This window comes from Venturia canescens, chromosome 6, assembly GCF_019457755.1.
Source record: "Venturia canescens isolate UGA chromosome 6, ASM1945775v1, whole genome shotgun sequence".
Classification (NCBI taxonomy): domain Eukaryota; kingdom Metazoa; phylum Arthropoda; class Insecta; order Hymenoptera; family Ichneumonidae; genus Venturia; species Venturia canescens.
In genome coordinates this window covers 9,299,354-9,317,847 of record NC_057426.1, presented here as the reverse complement: position 1 = coordinate 9,317,847, position 18,494 = coordinate 9,299,354, and the positions used below count along the sequence as shown (strand labels likewise).

General features: G+C 47.7%; 1 protein-coding gene across 2 annotated transcripts in view; it reads left to right on the top strand.

Moving 5' to 3' along the window:
* Positions 1–5,935: 5,935 nt before the first annotated feature.
* Positions 5,936–18,494, top strand: part of LOC122412157 (follistatin-A) — a 44,256-nt gene continuing 31,697 nt past the window's right edge. The window contains exons 1-3 of one of the 2 annotated variants that reach the window (XM_043421503.1): positions 5,936–8,537; positions 17,030–17,218; positions 17,787–18,005. In XM_043421503.1, coding sequence (XP_043277438.1) covers positions 8,270–8,537; positions 17,030–17,218; positions 17,787–18,005 — 676 coding nt within the window. In that variant the 5' untranslated portion in view covers positions 5,936–8,269. The remainder of the gene's footprint in view (positions 8,538–17,029; positions 17,219–17,786; positions 18,006–18,494) is intronic. The other variant, XM_043421502.1, reaches the window with a different exon arrangement.

Here is an 18,494-nt window from a genome sequence, read left to right as displayed (position 1 = left end):
TAACGCGCCGGGCTATGTCAAAAATGGACACTGAGCGAATTTTGATTAAAAAGATATTAAATAATGAAATGATTCGATGAAAATTTAAAGCATGCACGGAGAGAAAAAAATAGAGAATTTTCGTGTCGTTTCGAGATGAAAATTTTTGTCAGTTGCTTATTTTACAGTTGAGCATAGTAGAATTTCAAGATCTCGAATATACAAGTATCGCAATTGGTGAATTTTGAAGAGAATGAATGAATTTTGAGAAGCCAACAGTTGCGAGGTTCGCCGGAACACTGAATCCGAGAAAGTTGACGTTATCCGGAAAAATGTGTCGAAAATAATGGAAAAGTTTGAGCCGCGCACAATTTCATGATTCGCAATTAAAAAGCCCACGGTCTCGGATCGAATGCGTATAAAAAGTATATAAGAATCTCAAAATGGTTTGAATGGAGGCTCGAAAAATGGAATAAAAGGAGGCCGAGGTGCGGGCGCGAGCGCAGGGACCGCGTGAGAGCGAGTGGGAGAAAAACTAGAGACCGAGATCTATTTCATGGGAGCTCCGTCGCATACTATTTTCCTTATTCCGTAAACCGCGAAACGACTCGCGAGAGGGGCTCTCGCGGAGTGTGGAAGCGGTGACGATCGTGCAACCGCCACCAGCTGGGTGCATTTGATATCCCAGGTGCGTAACTCTTCGCGCTACGCCCATTACACACGTAAATCGCGTACGATTTAAACCTGTTCTCAATGTTAATTTACTTTTTGCGGACTCACTCGCGTGTGCAAGTGCACAGCTTACATATACGATGGGAATGTTTTCCATCCCGAGTATATAATATAACACCTTCCTTGTGCCCCGAGCAACTTGTGGCTTTTTCATTCGTCGTACTACTTTGCAATACGAGGACATATATGCAGTGCGGGACACTCAATGAATACGAGAACGTAAGGGCACGTTGTCTGAAAAGCGGCTCGTTATATTTATATCCGAGCAGCAAAATCACCAACATTTTATATTTTTATTACCTAAACCCTCATTTTTTAACGATTATCAAACCTTTCGTATATTCGTTTTGTGTTTAATCGCAGGAAACCTTCGATCTCGTAGCTCAGGGTGGACGAGCCAAAAATTGAGCAAGCATGCACGAGGCCGATTTGGCTGCGGTGGCCAGACCGTTTTTTTAAACGCGCGTCGTACAATTACAACGAATCCGATGGCGACGCGAACGATGATTATATCGAAGGAACTCGACGAAAATTTTCGTCACGTTCAAATAAGTGCTTTTTAATGAATATTAATAATGATTTTTTCGTCCGCGCGGCTGTGACATAAAATCACGAGGGCATAAATTAAACGATGGTTGCCCGCTCAATTTTCTTCGAATAAGGGGCCCCGGAATCTTGGGATTTTCGGCCTTATTTTCTCATCGATTCCTCTTAGAATTGCAAAAATGCACACGCTGAGACTTTTGTACGAATATTTGGGATAAATACATAGAAATATTCGCTATTTAGGACAGGCGAAATTTAGGTCTGTGACATTCTTTCGTCGAACGACGTATCGATATCCGAATGTCACTCGTGTCTTTCGTGAAGTATCTAAAATTGGTCAATCGGACTGGAGAAATTGGTGAAATGTCTAAAATTTTTGTATTCTTGAGCTGCATCGCGAGCACCTCAAGCGTTCGCGAACACAAAGTCCACTCGTGAACGAAGCGACTGCTTAAGATTTAGTTATCGAGCAAAATTCAGTGCGGTAAAAAGGAAAATACGAAACTATTAAATACGAATCACGGATTTTCGATGTTTCGTGAATTTCCCGGGATCCGTATCCGGAATTTGGGAGAATAATAACAACGATTGTGCGCTTAATCGCAGAGGCGAAGAAGACTGCACGACGGCTACCCCAAGTTCTACAATGACTCGAGACATGCGCGGTTATGACGATTCTTGGAAAAACTGCGCGTAAAACAAATGCGTCGTAGAAGTTTTTCGCTCGCGAGACGGGAAAAGCGAATTTTTCAATTGTCAATTGAGCGAAGAATCTCGACGTCTCGTTGAGCGCGACGAAGATCGTTCGTAATGAGATGACGTAACGTGCAGCAGCGAGTTTTCGCGTGCGATCTTGGTGCTCGTTGCGACTGAGATCTCGGAGCGAATCGCGCATTCTCGTCGTATCGCCGAACGACATGCACGAGAGAGGAATCGCGTTTTCCCCTTGAATGCGCACACGTACCGCGCGCGAAAGAAGAGTCGCTGTTAACTCGCTCATTATAACTGCGACGCATTTGCACTCGTTTGCTCTCGTTCTCTCGTGCTCGCGCTGGTCATCAAAGCGCTGTTGCAGCATCGATCGTACGCTCGCGCTGGACCAGCTGAGCGAGCATATTTTCTTGAGCGGTACGAAGGTTATTCGGTAAACGTTTATTTCCGTGACTCCTCGAGACTGTTTCGCTTCATCGGCAACTGCGAGGCATTCGCTTCGAAAACGACAGGCGAAAGCGGTCAAGCCCTGTGTCCTGGGATCGGTAAACGGACCGAGGGATTTCAATCGTTTTGACAAAAAGCGCGAGCCAACAGTCGATTTTGATTCATAATAAAAGTACGCGTTCCACCGCCAAAGTACTCGGACCGACGACGCGCTTCTCGTGGAACGCTCATTCAACAAAAAGATCGAGTCGATTTCCCCCAAGCACATGGACTGTTCGCGAACCTCAAGTTTTCCGAGTTCCCAGCAACGCTCCCATTCGGCAAACAAAACCCATGAAATTCCAATTTTCAGAGACCGCTTCAGCATCTTTTTCAGATTCTGGACGTCGCATTTTCGTTATCGCACAGCAGAGAATCGAAAAATAGTAAAAACATTCGAGAAAGGTTTACGGGCGGTAACGAATTCAGCGGCGCAAGGACCACGAGCTCCTGCTACCGTATCCCTGGCAACATACGAATATGCATCGAAATACGCATGCACGGACATAAAAATATCCTCCTTCCCGGGCGCTACTCTCGCACCGGTTCCGCGGAAGGCAATTGAAGACGAGAGATTACGTTTGAAGGAAGGAACACTTTTTTGCCGAGAGTTTTCTCTCCTCTCGCGTCTCCCTCCGTGTGCCGGCTCGCTCGCGCAGGACCCGCGAGATGCACCAGCATCGCGGTGATCTATATACGTATACAGAGGGGCTGGCGGCTCGTCGGTTCTCGTTCCCCGTGGCGGCATGCCACCATCAATCCGAGTCATCGGAGCTCCTCCTCTTCCTTCCTGCGACTGTACGTGAAAGGCGCATCATCTCTCTCGTCCTGCGCTCCTTCTCCGTCCTCCTTTCTCTTCCTCTTCTCTTTGCTCTCCGACTTCTTTCTTCGCCCGCAGCGGAGAGCACATCCGAGAGAGGATCGCGAGGAGATGCGCGCTCTTGTGTCTCTCTCTTTCTCTCGGTGCTCGCTCGTTCTGCTTGCGTGGCCCTCCAGCGGCCCTCTCTGTGCTCTCATCCGCGGCTCAGCCGCGGAATGAGCCTTCTCTGGTGCGCGCCCGCATCCGCACGAGGGTGATCGCAATCACCAGGCAATAAGAGTCACCCTCGCTCCGCTCGCACTAAAAATAATAACAAAATTCTCTCCAGCGCGCCGAGCTTTTACAACTAGAGATTCGTCTTTTCGAAGATGGAAAAATACTCGCCTCGGGAAGCAGCCTCTCGTCGCTCCACGCCGATGGAGATTAGCTTTCTTACTTAAACTCGCATCTCTTATGACGAGTTTGTTGAATTATGAAACTCACGCCCTCGCAGACTCGATTTCCATCGGGCAGAGCCAAAGACTCCGCATTACTATCCATTGTTTACTAATTTAATCGGGCATTCAACAGGAATCATTGCAAGAAAGGGTTTTATAATTGTCCCCAAAATGGAAGTTATTCGCCGTGAATTCGTGGCTATTCAGAAGACCCCGCAATTCGTTCTTGACGCCGAAAAATGAACGGGTCTTTGGTGTAGATCAGAAAATATTGCAGCGAGCTGCGTCGACGGTTCTTTAACTTGTTACATTTTTTCCCCCTTCTCTTTATCCCTCTTTCACATTTTCCCTTGAATTATTTTCCCTCTCGCGGGTTCTCACTCTCCCTTAGTCGTTTCTGTCTCTATATTCTTCAGCCTTTTTCCTTCGCTGGTCTCACGTATTCGTAATCTCTCTTTTTACTCAGCCCGCGTCTCTTACACCGTCGTCTTCGTCGCGTTTACGTCGCGGTTTGTATATACAAGAGCAGAAGGAATCAGCGAAAGTCGTCATACACGCATAGGAGAGGCTCGAATGCGTACACGCTCGCGATCGCAGTGCACCAAGACACAGGCAGCTACGGCGAGAAGCAGCATCAGCAGTGAATCATGTCCATTGACTGACTGGGTTGCGACGGGTGAGCCAGACAGACAGCCCGGCCATATACAGAATAGATTCACTTGTGGGGACTCTCTCGAATGACGCTTCGCGTCTCTCTCTCTTTCTTTTTGTATCGCAAGTTTATTCCCTGTACAGGCGCGGAGTAGCTTATGCTGTGTCGTATCTCTCGCGTCTTCGTTCACAACTCTCCCCTTCCGAGCCCTCCGTCTCTCTGATCTACATTCTACAAGAGTCTACGGTTTTGTCCTCCCCCTCCGTGGGCTGATCTTCCTCTCGCTCTCTCTCTCTCTCTCTCGCCATCTCCGGAAGTTTGGCTCTTTTTTCTCCCTCTCCGTGTTCCTTTCCTTCTCTCTCGCTCGCTCCACCTTTTTCTCTGCTTTCGATCCAGGCTCCGTCACCTCGGTGTATGCGTCGCAGCACACACGTATACGCTTCGGTAGAGACAGCGAAGTCCTAGTGCGACGCGCGCCCCTTACGGTGCTAACCACTCACCAGTGTAGGAAGGCAGACCAAACGGAGAGAAGAGCAGAAGGGAGAGAGAGTCTTATAAATTGTAACGCGTTTCGCGCACGACTCCCGTCATTCATAGTCTCGAGAATACGCCGCCTCGAGACGAGCATCAGACTGGATCTCGCGGTAGGAAAGACGGCAAAGGGGAGGAAAGCGATAGGCACTGTGCAGGACCCCGTGCGGCAATCAAGAATGGGCGAATCTTCTGCGGTCGCATTCTATTTTTTTCAATGCCATTCGACAGGTGGCACTGCCTTCTCTCTCTCTCTCTCTCTCGCCTTCGATTTTTTTCAAACTCCGCGAAGCATCCCAGCCTCAACGGATTTTCCCATTTCTCTCCAGTCGACAATAGACCCCCTCGAAAAAAACGACCGAGTTATAGACCAAGCTGCGAACCAAGGCTGTCACCGGATGTGCGAACAGGCCACGCGTATTTCATCTTTTTAATGCTCGACTAAACTTTTGTCCGCTTCCACGCGTCAAGTCATCGATTTCTGTGAATTACTACCGAAAATCAACAACCATTTTCCTTCGAAGACGATCCTCATGTCGCTTGAACGAAAAATTCAAGTTTTTCGTCACAAATCGCACATTCTACGCAGGTTAATCCATTCGCTGAATGCGCCGCGCGCTTTCTCGCAATCTTTCAAATACTAACGGGAAGAAACAGAGCCCACTGTCCCCCGGGGAAGTCGAGCCTCGAAGGATGGAAACGAAAAACGAGGCTGGAGTGCATCGGTCGAAAGTTTATCTCGCGATTATTCTTCGGGGTCTCGAGAATAATTTGAGCGAACGCGGGAGCGCGATCGATGAGATCGACCGCGTACAACGACGACGGGACGACAAAACAGTGAGGATAAAAAGAGGGAATTGAGAGTAAAATTGAGGCAGCTGGGGTGAAGATTTCTGTCGGCATCGTCGCGGACAGAGGCGAGTCATCTGTACGTACGTATGTATAGAGACGGAGGCGGAGAAGGAGGAGGGAAAAAGCGCGTCTCCCGAGCGACACGACGCCCGGCACGATAATCCCGCGGAGGACGCCGGGCGGCCACGAGGATCGACGCCAGCACGAGCGCGGTCCGCCACTACTCCGGCGACTCGCTTCATTCCGTACTAGGCCACGAAAGGCTGCGGAAAGGAGCGCGGGAAAGAGGCGCGAAAAGTCAGTCGGTTTCGAGACGGAGAGCCGGGAGGCTCGATCTATCGAAGAAGAGAGGAAAATCGAGGAGGCTCCAACCGTGTTTGACAAGATTCGTCCACCGCGAGGATCCAAAGTGCGAAAGACGAGGATACATCGAAGCCTGATTGTCATCGAGACCGCGTCGCCAGAGCAGAAGAAGAAACAGAACGAATCCACGAGATTCGAGCGAGTAGAACGAACCTAAGACCGCTACGGTTTTCCGCCAGCCGAAATATCTCAGAGGATCATAGTCGCGATATAGTGGCACTCGCGCGCCCCGATATATAAGAGAGATCGCAAACGCGTGGCCGTGTTTATTGAGACGAGCGAATCGGGAAGGGTCTCTACTCGCCGCGAATCCCCGGAGAAAGAGAGGATAAAAGAGAGGAAGATACAGTGCGCTTGGGAAAAAGAGAAAGAGAGAGACGGAGCAATAGAAGTATATAAAAAGAGAGTGTGAGCAAACGCGAGGCACCGGGAAGGGGCGCCCGTGCTCTTTCCACGCTCTCTCTCTCTCTCTCTCTCTCCCTCTTTCTCTCTCGTACACTCATTCGCGTGGAAGAGTGGAAGGTGGAGGTGGTGGACGACGACGCGCCGCGGCGGCACACACCATCGCCAACGGTGCTCTCACCGTGTGTGCTCGCTTGCTCGCTTGCTGGCTGCTGCTGCCCTGGCCTGCCGGAGAGCAGACCCAGAGGAGGAGGATTATAGTGGGAGAAGAGATTTTTCGAGGTGGGGTGGCGGAGGACCGACCGATTCCTCGTGTGCGCGGGTGATTATCGGCGAACGTCGTTCGACTCTCGTGCATACGGACCGCTTTTACCGAATACCCACGAGAGATACCTCTACCGGAAAGAACATTTATAAATAACATTTTTATCGAAAAGCCCTCCCGATCGGTGCGCGTGTGCGTGTGTGCCTGTGCGTTTTCAAAACTTTCCTAACTCTCTTCCTCGTTCGTCGTGTCAAAACTCAGCGTCACAGAAACCGGGAACATTCTATTTTTCGATTATTAACGATATTATTGAAGATTATTTACAACGATCACCGACATTGTGACAGCGGACTCGTCGCGTCGAGTGCTCGATCGCTCCACGAATTGTCGTTTCACAGAAAAAGCAGAGAGGCCGAAAGCCCGATTGCGATTAAACCGGAACTAAATTCGTCGCATTTATCCCATTTTGTAAAGGCGCGAGTGAATAAGAATCAATTATACGAACGGAAATACGAGAAGAGGCGGAAACAGAGATAGATCGTGAATCCCCGGTCTAGAAGCCCGAGCAGCTCAACATCCCGCGAAAAGCAGAGCCAGAAAGAGAGAAATGCGTTAAAAATATCCACCGTCAGGCTCGTCTCCGTCACTGCCACGATTGCATCGCTTGCTCTCGCTCATCTTCTTCCTTTTTGTATCTATCGCTTTTCGTTGAAGAAAACTGAGTCACTGAAATTCCGCGGGAGTTTGTCGCGCGGTTGCTCAGCCCGAAAACCTGCTGTGCCGGAAAAATGTCGTGTCGAATAAGCGCAGGTGTTACTGATCGTAGTGTTGCGAAAACGTCGCTCAAGATCGTCCTCCTCTTGCTCGACGACACCACTTGCCCTTCGCGTCCGCCCAGGAACAACCGTTTTCACTGATTCCACGCTGTTCCAATATCTTCCGTTCGAACCTGCGCTCGTGTCATGCTCGCTAATTCGTCAACGAACGATCGTGACAAAACTGCGTGAACTTTCGATGATTGACGAGTGACGAGAAGTGCAGCGGGAATATTCTGAGGGCGCAGAGAAAAAGTTACGTTCGTTGCTCATTTTTTTGACGCTGCCAACTGCAAGAAATCGTGACCCGATAAAACTGGAGTTCACGAGCTTCATTTTCATTCGAAACGTTCTGCAGTACTCGAGATCGTCCAATCGCTTTTCTAACTGTGAGATTGAGGAAAAGGAAAAATTAGAAAAAATGACCGAGAGCGAGGATCGCGGTTAAAGTTCGAGGGGCAAAATTCGTTTTTCGTGCAAGCCCCACGAGCCACGTGACGTTTTTAATCGGAGTCTTCGATACGTGCTTCCTCGAAAATCCGCTGGGAAATCGTCTCCGAGACAAATGCTTTCCCGAGCGATAATATCGTGAAACGGAGCTCGTCCTCATCGGCGAAATATTCGTTCGATAAAAAGGTTTCAAACGAAAATATATCGCAGTGTCGTGCGATTACTCAGATGAAATATGAAGCACGAGGATACGTTGGACGAGTGACGTTTCTAGTTGGAGTTCAAACGGGAATAATAACGAGAAGATCGAGCCTCGGAGGAGAAATAATAGTAGCAGAATCAACGGCGGAAGACCCGGAGGCAAAAAAACCTCGGGGCACCTGGCGCAGGGCGCCTGAGATGACGGGCGCGCGACGGGGTACTCGAGCACCCCGCTACAAGATCTTCCTCTTGACACCGCTCATCGGCCTCTTGCTCCAAGCCCAATCTGCTACAGGTAATTCGCCGCGCCAGTTTCTCTCGCATTATTACTCTCGCAAATTCCCGTTTTCCGCTCGATTCATCGATCGCGTGCGTTTTACATTTTAATTGCATTTTGCCTGCGCTCGATCGATCAAAGTATGGAAGAATTTCGAGCTAAATTTTCTTTCGGATCTCCCAAAAGACGATGACGATCAAAACGATTCGGAGGCTTCGACAAAATTTCCAAATTCCGCTTCGTTACACGTTACGCAACACTTTTCTTTCGTCCATAAAGGTTTGACAAAAACGAGCTGCAGATATTTGTTATTCGAGTATTTCGTTCTTTCGATGGCCCCTCAAATTGCTCTCGCAAAACGTTTTTTTAATGCCTCAACGAATGGGATGCTTTCGATCAGCGGCTTCGAACGAGCACCGCGCAACGAAGTTTCGAATTCGAGTGAACTCGAGAACCTCGCGTCCGCGCAAGGTCGATCGAGTTTTCCGTAGTTTCTTCATTAAAAAGCAAAACAATGCAGTCGAGTTTGAGCGCCTGAAACCGACACATAAACAAGTGTGCGAAGATAGTTAAGGCAGTGTCAAGTCACGAATGGCACGTTTAATGAGTCGCAAATCCGCGCGTCTAACTGAATGAATCAGAGCAGCGCAGATAGGAAAGTCCGTGCTCATAATAGTAGTATGCTAGGAGACACGAAGCGACGCATCGTTAACGCATTTCGAGGTCCCAAGGAGGGAGAATAGTCGTCAACTCGTCTCGTGATTTCTCACGCGCTCCATAACCCCATAAATTATAAAAAAAACGAAACAAACATCGAAACAACCGCGTGATCCGCAAGCCGAAAGAATAACTCAAGTACGATAATTTACAAAATCTTTATTCCTTTTTCCTCAAAATGGGGAAAAAAAGAAGAAAAAAAAAACATTTGAAAACATTGAAATCTCAGAGGCGCTTTCGACCGTGCTGAGAATTGCACGCACCGTATCGTATCTTTCTGGTGCAACAAGTGGCACGGTGCTTGCGATGGTATGGTGAATTCTTTGCTCTTTTCCTCTCTTTCTTCTTCTCCCTCTCTCATTCCTCTCCATCTGCCTCCCTCCTCTCTCCCTCCCGCCCCCGGGATCCTCAGTCTCTTTCCGTCTCTGGCTTCTTCTCCTACCGTGCGTCGGAGGCCGATGTCCTCGATTTTTTCCGATGTTCTCCTCTTCCCGGTAAATTAGCATTGAATGGAGTGTTGTTGCGCGCACCAAATATATAAATTGCGGCGAGAGGAGCCGCGCGCGCTTTCGTTTTAAGTGGAAAGATTTGAGAGCGCAAAAAGTGTGTGTCTGCGAGGAAAATACTCTCGAGAGGGTTGACCTTTGAGCTCGAGAAGTTCGAGACTTCGTCAATGATTGTTGCGCGAGCGCCCCTGAGCCGGGGAGCAGAGCCCCGGATCGCAGGCTTCGAGATTTCCCATTGAATATTCTCGCACAAAATTCAATAGCAAATCTGGGAGTTGCAGAGCTCGAAAAGAACTTAATTTTTGGGAAAAAAAACGAGACGGAGAGGATTCGGGGGCTCGTCGGGACGCTGAGCCGTCCCATGCGCTCGCCCTCTGCCGTGGGCGTGAAGCCAACGGAAAGTGTGACCTTTTACGCGGGCCTCCTGCCGTCGCGGCGTTCGACCCTCGCACAGTAACCGCGCGATGACGAGAGAGAAAACACGAGGGTCTTTGACGCGCGACTCCCCATCCTCGATCGCGAGAGAGCTTTTCTGGGTCAAACGCACTTGGCTCTGGGCACATGTGCGCGTCTATACGCGAGTGTGTGCGGCTCGTTCTCACCGAGTTTGCGGGCAAACGGCCCGCGTTTCCGCAAAATTCTTCGTACGCGTTGTCTAACGTGGGAATTGTCATTGTCAATTCATACTGCGAGTTAGTCATACGCGGTATAATGAATTCTAGCGAGTGTAGGTCACCGGGGATTTGGATCGACGGAGAGAAAGCTCCGAATGACCACGTGGGAAGCCTCAAAGCACATTTTCCAGAGTTTTCACGAACGATCGATTGAGGGAGAACACGCAATGGAAACGATCGTCGAGCTTTTGTGCTGAAAAGTGATAAAAAGGAGCTCGAGGCGATGCACCTCGCCAGGGTCGAAGTGCCCGCTGCCTTCGACGACGGTCCCCGGTGCCGTTGCTCTTCGGCGGCTTCCCCCGCACCCCCTCAAAGCTTGTAACGATAAAGCATATCAGTCCGTAGAAAGGAAAGATGATGATGATGATGATGTTTATTGCCTTAGTGAACTGTTAGGCACATTGAAAAGAACCCAGCCCAGTTACAATACATCTGAGCTGGGAGTTTTATAGCTATATAATAAAGTACAAAGTAAAACTAAAACTAACTTAAAGTAACAATACAGTTAAAATATAACTAGAAATACAGATGAAGACAATGGAATGACCTTGTAGATATAAGAATATTTAAAGGGATACGATGGTATACAAATTAGAGCAAGAACATTGCGAAGAATACAGAAAATATAGCGTGTAATAGCATGTGATAGGCATTGGTTATGCAGCGGATTCAATATATTCTAGAGAAAATAAGTAATCACGTAATGCGCATTTGAAGACGGTAAGGGAGTGAAGGGTGATAATGCGGGATGGAAGCGAGTGCCAAAAATTAATCGCTGCTATCACAAATGAGTTCTCGAAGGTAGTAGTCCGCCGTGCTGAAAGAGGGAGAGAAAGGGAAACCCGAAAATTGAGGCACAAGACACAATTCGTTTGACCGTCGACAAATAACATGGCCCTGGTTCGGGCTCCTTTGGAACATCCGGAATAGAGTCGCTGCTTACCGCACCCGACGAAATCTACATCGAGGCACCTCTCCGAGGATCGACGCGACGACGAAGATCCGTCAAAGGAGCAGTTGCTTATTAAAAGGGACAATCTGGACGCATCCTACCTGTACTACAATCTCCAATCGCGGGAATTGGTGGAAGCGACGACGACTACAGCATCGATAACACATCAAGAATAACCACAGGTCAAGAATTCTTTACATCACCGTTTTTCGAACTACGCTCTAATATATCCGACCAAAGACATTGTTAAATTTGAGCATAAAGAAAAAACAAATATTTACTTTTGTTACTAGAGTTAAGGAATTTTTGCAAAATTTATAATAAACTAATAAGTGAATTTATTTCTGAAAATAAAATAATAGTAAATCGTCACAAGCCTAAAACCTCGTTTCTCGTTCGCCTCCCGCTCGATCGTTTTCCTCTCGTCGCGCTTTCACCGCGCGTCCGTCTTCGCCTCGGTAGGAGCCTCCGTTGCCCCGTGCAGGGCAAACGGCGCGGATCAACTCCGTCGCTCGTTGCTCGTTCCTCGGGGGCGAGGGAACGGAGCCGCTGACCCGCAAACTGGTTCCTCCATCACGCCCGAGAGTTTACCTCCGTTCCTCTTTGTCTCCGCGCTGCGCGAACCCACCCCCTTTTTCCATATATTTATCCCGTAGATTTTCGGGCTGCAACGAAATCCGAGCGAGGGCAGAGGCAGAGGAAGAATAATAAAAACCTCATTCGTCCTTAACATATCTCGTACCTTGCCTGTCGGTCATCAAATATATAATTTGGGTAAGAGAAGAGAACTCTTACAGCGAAATAAGTACGGCAGCAGGAGCGAAAAGATTACCGCATTACCACAGCTAATGGAGGTACCGAACGTGGCGGTGCAACATTGTAGAAAATTTCTTTACTCCTCGTTTCCATCCCACGTACAGAAGGGAAGGATTCTCCAATAATTATATACATCAGGTCTTGTCGATCTCCTCGTATTCCGTAATACCCACTGACTCTTCTGACGGAAGTGCGGCTTTTGCCTGGGCCCGTTCCCCAATCGTTGCAGCCCAAACACACGCCGAATCGCACCCCACTGCGCGCTGCGCGTTACGTGCACGTCCGATGAATCTTGCCTTCCGAGAGTTCCTTCCCGCGAAGCCTGCGGGGCCTGCCACCGGTTCGCTTGGCTTCGCGAGTCCTGCACGGCCTCTGTACGGAGCGTTCGTCGTGTCTGCGATGCGACAAGCTCCGTGATTGCCGGCGGCCACTCATTTTTTTGTGTTCATTCAGAGAAGCTTCCACGCGAGCGAAAGAAAGCTACGAAAAAACGCGGACGGATGTTTGACAGGCAAGTCTCTCCCCGGGCGGCTCTCGAACACTGCTGGGGGGAAACGTCGCCGGACTGGCGGCAACTCGCGTCCCGCTACCATATCATCGGTTTTACTCTCGTACTTTGTTCGAGTTCGAAGTGCTTTGCGGTTTCGGTCCAACTGTGGTTGCGTTTATTATGCGGTCCTGCCCTTCATTTTCTCTGCTAATATTCCCGTCTCGTGGGTAATCAGCTTCGCAACGAAGCCCCCTCCGCTGCCTTCCTCGTATCGGGTCCTGCAGACCCAAAGTATTCGCAGCTCGTGCAGATTTTCCCCCGTTTTTTCATCGGAGTTTCTACGCGCTACTTTGTTTAATTTTCCATCAATATAAATGTGACAAATCGCGGATAAAAATGAAGCAGCACGAAAAGTACGTCGCCTCGAGCTCCGATAATCGACGCCGATCAAGCGCTCGCTTCGATCCTCCTTTCGACGTTTATATAAAAGTCCATTGATGCTCGCCCACCACCGCGCGAGAGGAGAATGAAATGTTGAAAAATAACGGATGAAAGGAGCCTGCGCTCGCGGCTTTATGCTCCCACGGAACATCGCTGACCAAAAGAACATTCACCAAATGCTTATGCTATACACATACTACGAGAGATACGAGAGCGAGAGAGCGAATTGAGCGGCGTCGCTCCACGAGCTGGTGGACGCGAGAGTTAAGGGAGGTCAGTGGCAAAGCGAACCGGCCGCGAGTCAACTGTTCACCGGCTACGCGGAGATCCCCAAATTTATTCACATTCTTTTTTCTTCCTTTTTCTTTTTTACCCAGTCCCGACCAACAAATCCACAAAATTTTCATGCCTCATGTCCGCCGCGTTCGACTTCGTTCACCACCGATTCCGATTGTTCGGCTCGAGAGTAACTAAAAAACATCGAAACTCGAAATTTAAAATATGCCAGGATAATCGACTGTACACGGAGAAAACGGATTCGTTTTGTATAGTGAGGAAAATACTATTTTTCAAGAATTTACAAAGTTTTTACCCGCACCTATTACAAACAGCACAGTGTTTTTTGAATTTTCCTATTTTTCGTCCCTTCAATGATGAACAGCTTTATGTCGATAGCAAAAAGCAAAATTCACGTGAGAAGTATATTTCGTTTTATTTTCCAGTGTTATTCATCGTGTCAGACCAGCGCTTTCTGATAAGTGAAAATTTATTGTAAACCACAAATTTTGACTGTCAGCATAGCAAATTCTGTGATAAATACACGAATATGCGCCGAATACGTGAGATATTTTACCATACGTATTGTTTTTTTCACGGTTGCCCGAGCCTGCTTTACAATATAAACATTTGATGTGACTGAAAAGATTTTTTACTATGCTTATAGAAAAAAAACACTCTCGAGTCTTTTGAATAAAAGTTTTGGGTGTATGGTCTTTTTACTACGGTGGATAGAACAATTCTTATTACTGCTCTTTGAATTAAGAAGCACGAAATCAAAATAATGAGAATTTGATAAAATTTACTAATAACATTCTTTGGTATCAAGTATACAAATACAATTTAAAAAATTTTTTTACCACATGGTTATCAAATAATTGAGCGTTAAATCGAAGTTCTCATGCACGAGATGTATATAACTGTTTATATGTAAACGTGCTAAGATCTTAAAAAATTTATATTGTCTTGTATATATTTTAAAAGAATACATTTACCAAGTTTAATGAAATTCTTATAATTTTGAAGTTATTAATATTTTTAACATGATTTAGCATGGCAACATTGTGTCGTCGCGATCCACCCTCCTTAATGCTGCAATTAAGTACGTCTCCGAAATCGATTATGTACTGTCCCCGAAATACTGTATTCCTATAGTACTTTCGTCTAGAATTATTGGCCTCGTTTTCTCCGAGTAGCATCAAATAGAGGAGCGAGCAAAAGTGGAAAAACTCACGTATAATTATGGCGTATCTCATCGAGCGGGTACAATAGTCGAGAATTTTGCGGAATCGACAGCATCGAGCCTGCTCGATCGTCGATTATTCGCGTTGTTCGTATATGATGTCAGAAAGTGTCGAATGGTTAGCGGAACGTGCCGCAGTTGAGCATGAGAAATAGTAGCAAAGAAAATGAAATGATAAACAAGCGGAGAATAAAAGAAGGTCGAGCTAGAAAGAAGGCTCCGAAGTGAGTTGCAGCGGAGGACGCATAAGTCGGTACGTGTTTCGAGAGGCATTTATCCTTCTGTATACGAGTCTTATAATACGAGCCGGCCGCGAGTCGTAATCGCATCAACGCGGCGTGCGTTTTTCTGTCTGGCGAAGTGTGCGGTGCGTAGGCCAGGACCTTGTTCTACTTTTCCAATGCGCTAATCGCTTGAGCGCGCACCGCACGCGTTCTTTCTACGTCTGCCGCGCGAGCAGGCGATCGCGGACGCGTTAATTAAGCGTAAACGCGAGCGGCGTAAGACGCAACGCGCGCTCGCAAGAGCAACGGCATTCTCGCGATCGTTTTCGCGCAACAGTTAACAACTTCGATCGCGCGCGTCCCAAATTCTTGACAATTGCGGCTCTCACGCTCGAGACACTTTCGCTTGCGCGTCTTCTCATCGATCGCGATCTATTTTGCGGACGACTCGACGAAGCCGAAACGATTTCGGAGTAGCGTCAACTCCGAGGAAAATTTGAAATCGCGGGCGACGGACGACTCCATAGTTCCTGCCGAAGCTCCGCGAAACTTGTGGAAGCGTTTCCGCGTGTGCCACGCGTGAACGGAGGATCGAACGAGGCGCCCCGAGGCTGCTGCGGCTTATTAAACGAAATAAAGTTGAAAGGGAGAGGCGCGGGAGGCTGACAAGGCGGCGCGTTCGGTCCACCGCGCCAGGGCCTCGTGGACAGTGTCGCATGCCACGTGGAATGCAAGACACGGATGCCGAGGGCTGCGAGCTCCGCGCACCATGCATAGCTCCGACGCGCGGATGGGAACTCCTTGCGCTGCGGAGGAAAGCAAAAGGATGAGATTTGAGAAAATATTTTTATGCGAGGACAAAAAGAGCGGGGGGAGGGACGCAAAAATGTGCGACGGCTCCGGGCGACCGGCGCGTCGCCGTCGACCCCCGGAGACACGTATTCCTGGCTCAAGTCCTTTAGCAAACTCACCTTTTCTTCTGGTAACCAAAAAGACTCGACTCCGGGCCGTGAAACCCTATGAAATTCCCATTTTCCGGTCTTTTATTCATCGGACAATAAATCGTGAATATGCAGAAGGTAGAAAGGAAAAATGAGAGCTCAAACTTGCAACCGCGGAGGATAAAAGAAACGAGAATCCGAGAGTGCCAGCAAAAAGCATATTCCTTTTGGCCATAACGAGAGACGTACGCGTCGAGCGAACCAGATTCTTACGAATTTGACGGTTGCAGAGAAAAACGAACATTCGTTTATCCGCCGCCGCCGGGTAGGAACTTGTAAACCTCGCGGATTCGCGCCAAGAGCCTCATTCTTTTGCAATATCCACTTAATAATGCAGAAATTCATGGAACAATTAAAACACAGTGAAAGGGGCTGCAAACGAAGCGAATTTATAAACAGGCTATTTAATTTTATATTCCTCTCGATAAAATGGAACGAGCTCGAAACGAATAATAGGCTATTTTACGGCATGTAAGGAAAAATATAAAAATCCATGTTTATGATAGATTTCGTAAAAAGTAAACGAGACTAGTCAACATTTATTCATAAAAACGCACGTCAATTTTATGACTCAATTTTTAAAATCGTCTTTTTTCGTCTCTTTTTCAAATGTCTAAAACGCCATCCGCCATGTTGGATTGGAACGTCACTTCGATAGTAAACAATCTGGATTTTTATCGTGTGCTCTGTGTTATTTTGAAATTTCACAAATTATAATCACGTTTTTGGACTTTTATCATTTATTTTATGCAAAATCGCACCGTGGAAGGCGGTTTTGTGAAAGCAGAAAGTACGAATCTACCAACGATAAATACGTCGACGGTGGCGATGAATCCACAATTTTTATGGCGTTTTTACACTTGTATTATTGCATTAAGCCACGAGACACCAACGATATATGTTATAACTCGTTATTTTCACGAATCTGCTTGTTACTTGCCCTCTCGCAGTCGTATTGTTCACTAACGGAGTGACGTCACAGACCGAAACATGCAGCATGGCGGCTGGCGTTTTAGCGCAAAAATTCAAAACCACGAATAAAAAATAGTTTTTAAGACACCTCTCGGTCTTGTAAAGTAAAAATAAAAATTCCACTGGTTCATTGCGACCTCAGGATTAATTAAATTTTATTCCTCATTATGATTTTGAAATCATTTTTTCATTTTTCAGGCGGCATATGTTGGTCGTCCATCAGTAACGGACGCTGCAAGGAACTTTTGTCCCAAGACGTAACTCGCCAGGAGTGTTGCGCCTCGAACGCCGCCGCTGCTACGGCTTACTCCGAGGAGGATCTCGACAGCGGGAGCCTCTTTTTTTGGAGGGTTCTCGGAGGTGGTGTCCACTGCCGGCCATGCAGGGGTGAGAATCGTTTCCTTGCGTTTTTTGCCGGAAAATAACGGTGAAAGCGCTCGAAAATTATTATGAAAAATCTGCCTATGAAAGGACAAACGACGTGGACTCGAGCTGCTTTTATAATTTCGAGCTATTAAATTTATTTATTCCGTCAATTTTTGTAGTTATCTCAACTGTCGGGTAATTCTGAATATTACTTGATCGAATTTGATAAAATCGTTTCGGGCAAGGACCGGACGACTCAACGGGGCGAATCGGGGCTTTCGATGAATCGCCTTATTTTATTTGCAATACCGCAGAGCATGGTCTGTGGTCAAAAATACCTTGGATTCAGTCACGTGCATGTTTTCGTGCGAAAAATAAAAGTATAAGAAGCAATGAAAACGAAGCAGTCTCGATTTGCTGCGAAACGCGCATCTGAAGAACGAGAGTCGCGATTATTTAAAATGAATCATATTTCGATCGAATCCCCGTATTATTGTGAGAGGAAAAAAGCTTGAAAGAGTCTACAAAATGTCCACGGTTGTCGAGTATTTCGTTCGTATATCTCGAGGCCTTGAAAATATGATTGCAGAAAGTTGCGCAGAAGTGCGATGCGAGGAGGGTAAAAAGTGCGTCGTCCGGAGAGGGCGACCCCGTTGCGTATGCAGCCCGGAGTGCAAAGCTCCCCGAGGCGGAGGTCCGGTTTGCGGTACCGATGGTAGAAGTTACCGAAGTCTTTGCAGGCTGAAGAAAAGGGCCTGTAAAAAAGGCAGCCACGAGCTGACGGTCGCCTACAACGGCTACTGCCAAAGTGAGTACCGATCTCGTCCATACTTTCGTCGGAGACGACGAAATCAAATATATTTTCGCACGATACGCCGGATTTTCATGGCTCCCGGGCGAAGCATGCTCGCTCTTCGGCGTCATTTCGCTCGTCAATTATTCATTTATTTCGATTGAAACTCCACTGGGCGATTAATGAGTCAATGATAAACGCGCAGAGCAGGAAAGATGGCTCGACCTGAAGTTACGCATCGAGAGTGGGAGGCGAGAGGAAGCATGCAGAGAGAGAGAGAGATAAAGAGAGGCGAGAAGGAACGTTGCACTCGCTGCATGAAAACGCGGAGCTAGCGCATTGCTCGCCGCCGCTGGCCTGGTCAACCGCAGTAATTCGATACCCTTTGCCAGGTTTCGCCGTCACAACGCTCCTGTATGAAGTCGAGAGACTCCAGCGAAGCTTCAATTGTAACGCGACGCGACATTTACCGAGTCTCACCGTGTCTCGCGCGACTCGCTCGGA